The 5,625-nt window shown below is 27.0% G+C and overlaps 1 protein-coding gene across 1 annotated transcript; it reads left to right on the forward strand.

Moving 5' to 3' along the window:
* Window positions 1-2,625: 2,625 nt before the first annotated feature.
* On the forward strand, window positions 2,626-4,984 carry LOC105457027. The gene is made up of 3 exons (XM_011701436.1): window positions 2,626-2,911; window positions 3,011-3,145; window positions 4,863-4,984. Exons 1-3 carry the CDS (start codon window positions 2,626-2,628, stop codon window positions 4,982-4,984), a joined length of 543 nt encoding a protein of 180 aa, XP_011699738.1.
* Window positions 4,985-5,625: the final 641 nt, after the last annotated feature.

The raw sequence follows: 5,625 nt of genomic DNA on the forward strand, positions 1-5,625 counted from the left end.
ATTACCAAAGTCGTCGAAAACGTTTTTAAACTCCAACACAGTTTCATATGAAATAAGTAAAATGGAAGACTGCGATAAAAATACAAGTGGTGAATACTTATATTTTGGAGTCGAACAAGGTTTGAAATCCTGCGTAAACACTGAACTACATTCAGAAAACATTCTGGAATTGCAAATAAATATTGACGGTATGAAGATATTTAAATCTAGTATAAAGACGATGTGGCCCATTTTAGTAAAAGTACACTTTCAGCCGGATATTTATAAACCGTTTATAGCTGCTGCATATGTAGGAAACAGTAAACCAAAATCGGTAAACTTATTTTTGAAAGATTTTATCATAGAAATCAATCAACTTTTAAACAGAGGTCTAATGATAAATAATCAACATTTTAACGTAAAAATAAAGTGTTTTATTTGCGATACGCCTGCCAGGTCATACTTGAAATGTATCAAAGGTCATAATTCAAAGTATGGTTGCGAGCGGTGCTTGGTAGAACGCCGAACAAACGATAATACAGCATCATATTTGGATATAAATTGTCGTGAAAGGACAAATGAAAATTTCAGAAACTTTTCTGATGTGGAACATCATACCGCAGCATCACCTTTAATATTAATAAATTCGTCAATTAATATGGTTACTGATTTTGTTCTCGACTCAATGCACTTAATTTATCTTGGAGTAATGAAACGATTAATTGATTTTTGGATGTCAAATGACTTAAAAGTACGATTAAGTAGCGAGCAGAAAAATTTATTATCGAAGCGAATGGAAAGAATAAGATATCAGCAACCTAACGAATTTCATCGTAAGATTAGAACTATGGAGCACTACAATAAATTTAAAGCTACAGAATATAGATTTATTTTGCTCTTTGCTGGACCTATAATACTAAAAAATATTTTGGATGAAAATAAATACAAGCATTTTATGTTGTTACATGTAGCTTGTCGATTGTTGTCACTGGAAAATGCTTGTGAACAATTAATTATGCAAAGACGTTACTTTTAAAGTTTGTAGTATTAAGTGAAAAACTGTATGGTCCACAATTTGTTGTTAGCAATGTTCATAGCTTATCGCATCTTTCAGATGATGTAACAAATATGAACTGTGGCTTAAGTTTTATAAATTCATTTCCCTTTGAATCGTATTTAGGGCAAATAAAAAATATTATAAGATCACCTTATAATGTTTTGGCGCAGCTAGCTCGAAGGCTGAATGAAATAGATTTGTATCGAAACCAAAAGCCTTCGTTCCCATCAATTCGTATTTTAAAGAAAAGTGGAAGTGACATACAAAAGTTACAGTATAAAACAATATTAATTACAACAAAATCACCAAATAATATGATTCTCTTAAAACACAAGAAGATATGCGAAATTACTAGAATTTTTACAAAAAATGAAGATATTTTACTCGAAATTAAGCATTGAGAAATAAAAAAGGATCTCTACATTTATCCCTGCAATTCAAGTAACTTAAACACATATGAATTACGGCCACAAGCTTCAAAAGAGAAAAGACTTATTTATTTAGAAGAAATTAAACATAAATTGATAAAATTATCTATTTTGGATGAAATAAATACGGAAAGAATTTTTGTAATTCCATTTTTACATTAAATGTACATTGTATTTTGTACATATATCAAATTGTACATATATAAAATTTCAAAAACGCTATCAGTATGGCTGATATGTAACGTTTCGATATAGACATCAAACGAAATCGATATCGATTATTGAATATATAAAATCGATTATAGAATATAAATCGTAAGCGCTGGAAACGACAAATAATTGAATATCAAGAATAATTCAGGAGGCAGAACTTCCAACTAACCTCTATTTTTGCAAGCGTGGAAAGCAGCAATAAGTTGAGGCATAAGACACACGAATTCATAAAATTACGACAAAAAGTACATCGTAAGTATTATTAAATTTTTATACTTATTTTTGTTAAAATACAAAAAATATTCTTCAAGTTAAATTTATCAAAAATATTTTTCTTAACCTCAAATTTGTACATAAATTTTGTCAAAACCAATGAATGCGTTCAATTGAAAATAATATGTAATATTCAATAATTCTTAATTACAACTACATTTTTAGAAAATAGATTTTAAGAGAGGTCAGCTTATTAGATAATAGGACACCTGCGCTGCTCGACAACGTGTCTATGTCGATAGTCAACAAGAATTATCCTGGCTATAATGGGAAAAGTTCTTGTACGTTCTATTTAATAATTGAAAGAAGTTTTTAAGTTTTAAATCGAGTTTCAATAGACAAAAATCGTAGATCTGTTTGCCATACTTAATTGTATGCACCAGTCTTCGCGTCGGAGGATAGTGTTAATACTACTACACACATAGTAGTACGACTCGAAGCTTAATATTTTTTTTCAACGTTCTTACTCAGCAATATAAAAACTTTCCCAATTGCAGCCAACAAGTTTTCATTCACTTGACATTGATTTCTTATTGAGCAGTATAGGTATCTTACTGTGTAATAACCTGAAACATAAATTTATTATTTACCAATTAATATATTTTATTCGATTAAGATAAATAATATTTAATATTTCTTACAATTATATTATGTTTTTAGAAAAATTATTTAAAGATGTCCGACAGCGATAGTGAAGTTGAGGAAACTGAGCAGGAAATGAAATACCGGTTTAAGATAGTAAAATTTATTAAAAGAGGAAGAAAGGGATCGAAGAAGGAAATAGATATTGTCCCTGCAGAATGGATACATTGGGACAATAAAACGAAAAGATTAAAAGTACCATTTCTACCTACTCCATATACTAATGAAGACATTAAGGAACTTCATAAAATCGTTAAATCAGAATGTGAAGCACCAGAGTCATGGCCTTTATATAACGTCGACATTATTGGCGAATCAAGTATGAACATCAGTTTCATAAATTTATAAGTTTGAATTGATTGATTATATATTGAAATTTTATTTGTTAATTACATACTTCACTAAAATCATTATTCAGGGACATATACAGACGCAGTCAGTCGACTCTTACTTCTCGAGAAGACAGATACGGCTTTCTCTCAGGATTCGGAAGATGATACAGAAAAAATTAAGAGAGCGGAGATTGCATACAGACAGAAAACATTTAAAAAAAGTGAGGAAGAAATAAAAAAATTATTTTCTGACGTTCCATCATTTCAAAAAGAAACTTGTAGTCGTTCAGGTATGTGCTATATTTTAAAATACACAATAATAATATTTATTTAAATAACATCTTCGGATTCTTTTTTTAAACTGTAACATTAAAAGATTTGTCCCATAGAGCCAAGAAGGCGCATATAATTATTTAGAAACTTTCAGACTTTGTTATGAAAAAATATACTAGATAATGCTTTATGAAATAATCATTTTATGCTTCAGATTATTTCTTCATATTATTACAATATTTAAGCTGCCTGACACCACAGTCAATGTCGATAATCAATAAGAACTGTTGTTGCTAATAAGGAGTGACCGACATTGATGCAACAGCTGCAAATAAAACAGTTCTTTAATATCTTATTTAATAATTGAAAAAAGTTTGAACCTCGAATTTATTTTTAATGAACAAAAGTCTTGGATCTGTTTTATACTCACACATGCCAATATTTGAGACGGAAAACTACATCTATAGTATAGCTCAAGGCTTAACATTTTAAAGGCTAGTCATTTTGACTTTTGTCCATTACGACTCTACTCAAGGTTAAAATCTTTTTAAATTTTTAATTAGATTTTTATTGGCCAACAAAAAACTTTTTCAATTGTAGCCATCTCAATAACTCCAGCTTAACATGTTGTCGGGCAGCGTAAATGTTCAAATGTCTATAATATATAACTTAAAAATTATCTGAAACGTAATTTTATTAATTTCGATATTTTACAAGATTAAGATTCTAGATATTAATAATTACATGTATATTTAAAATATATTTAGGCAGCTCCAATTCAAATACGAAGCCTCCAAAAGAGAAATCAAAAAATTATGATAGTACGAGTTCAAAAACACACAAAAGTAAGATACTTGATTGATAAAATAGAGTGCATGAAATTTAATATCAAATTTTATGATAAAATTAATTTTTCTAAAGATTTTTGAAGATTTGTTTGTACAATTTAATACAAATAAAACTCATCTAAATATGTGTAAATAAATGTAATTTGTAAAAAATTAACCTAATATGTAAGTTGAATGTTGAGATCTATTTTAATTTTTTGCTTTATGAATTTTTTACTTTTAAAGTATTTTTTCTAATGTCAATTTTTTTATAATCTCATAAGTAAAATATGAAAAAAACAAAATTTTAGTGTTTTCATTAGGGTATCAAGATTACGTATTTTAAGTTTCAATTCTATCTGTGAAAATCTTCATAAGAAGACTGGACTATTGATCAATGAAAAATGGTAAAATCTTAATATATCTCAAAATTCAATTTATGAATGAGGCTAATTTTTTGTGAATTACTTTTGTCTGCACATAATTATATAAGTTTTTTTTAACTGTTTAATACAAACAGTTTTTATTTAGTTTTTTCACATTATGCCTGTCCTTGGAAGTAACGTAAATGTAATTATAATTATATACTTTATAAACGTATTATTAAACCTATTATATTGTATATATTTTAACATTTTAAAAATGTTCAGTCAGAGATATGTGACTGAATCTGACGCTCATTTTGTTCAAGTCTGATTTAACATTAATATTAATTTTGATTTTATACGTATTTATTTTATTATATCTGTTTTATTTTTATCATTACATATTGCTGCAATTAATAAATTTATTATTATTATTATTGTTATTATATCTAATTACTATTTTTTTACTTCAGCTTATGAATGTGCCAGAAAATCCTTAAATAAACCAAAGGAGAATTTAATTGAACAGACTGCCGACAAAGAAAACTCTTCTATGACAGATTTGGATAGTAAGATCTTTTTAGCGTTTTCATAACTTTAATTTAACATTACTAATTTTTATTATTATATATATACAATCAATTAATACACAACAATTATTATATATATACAATTATTATATATATACAATTATATATATATTATTATATATATACAATCATTATTATTAATTACTGTTTCATTTGTTTTAGTTAATAATGAATTAGTCCAAAATCCCTCCAATATTCTGGAAGAAAATCTAATTGAACTAACTACAGAAAAAAAAAATTTTACTGTGATGGACTTATGGAATGGTAATATAGATGTATTCCTTTATTAAGTAAAGACTAATGGGTCCAAAACTCATGTACTGGAGTGAAAAGAGCATTGGATTAATCTTTTTTCGAACTAAATGATAAAATATTTGGAAACATATTTTAGATGATCACCTTCTTTCTGATAAATCTTTGGAAATCATACTTGAATAAAATTTATCACAATATTATATAAAAAATTATAATTAAGATATCACTAAATCATGATACGTATAATATATTAACAATTTATAAAATTTTATAGCAAAACCTATTTAGTATTTAATTATTTATTTCGCAGATATAATATTAAAAATAACACATGCAATCAGAAATGGAAGATGTTGTCTCTTATACACATCTCTGAGCGGGCTGGCAAGGC

Source organism: Wasmannia auropunctata, unplaced genomic scaffold, assembly GCF_000956235.1.
Source record: "Wasmannia auropunctata unplaced genomic scaffold, wasmannia.A_1.0 LD336106.1, whole genome shotgun sequence".
NCBI lineage: Eukaryota > Metazoa > Arthropoda > Insecta > Hymenoptera > Formicidae > Wasmannia > Wasmannia auropunctata.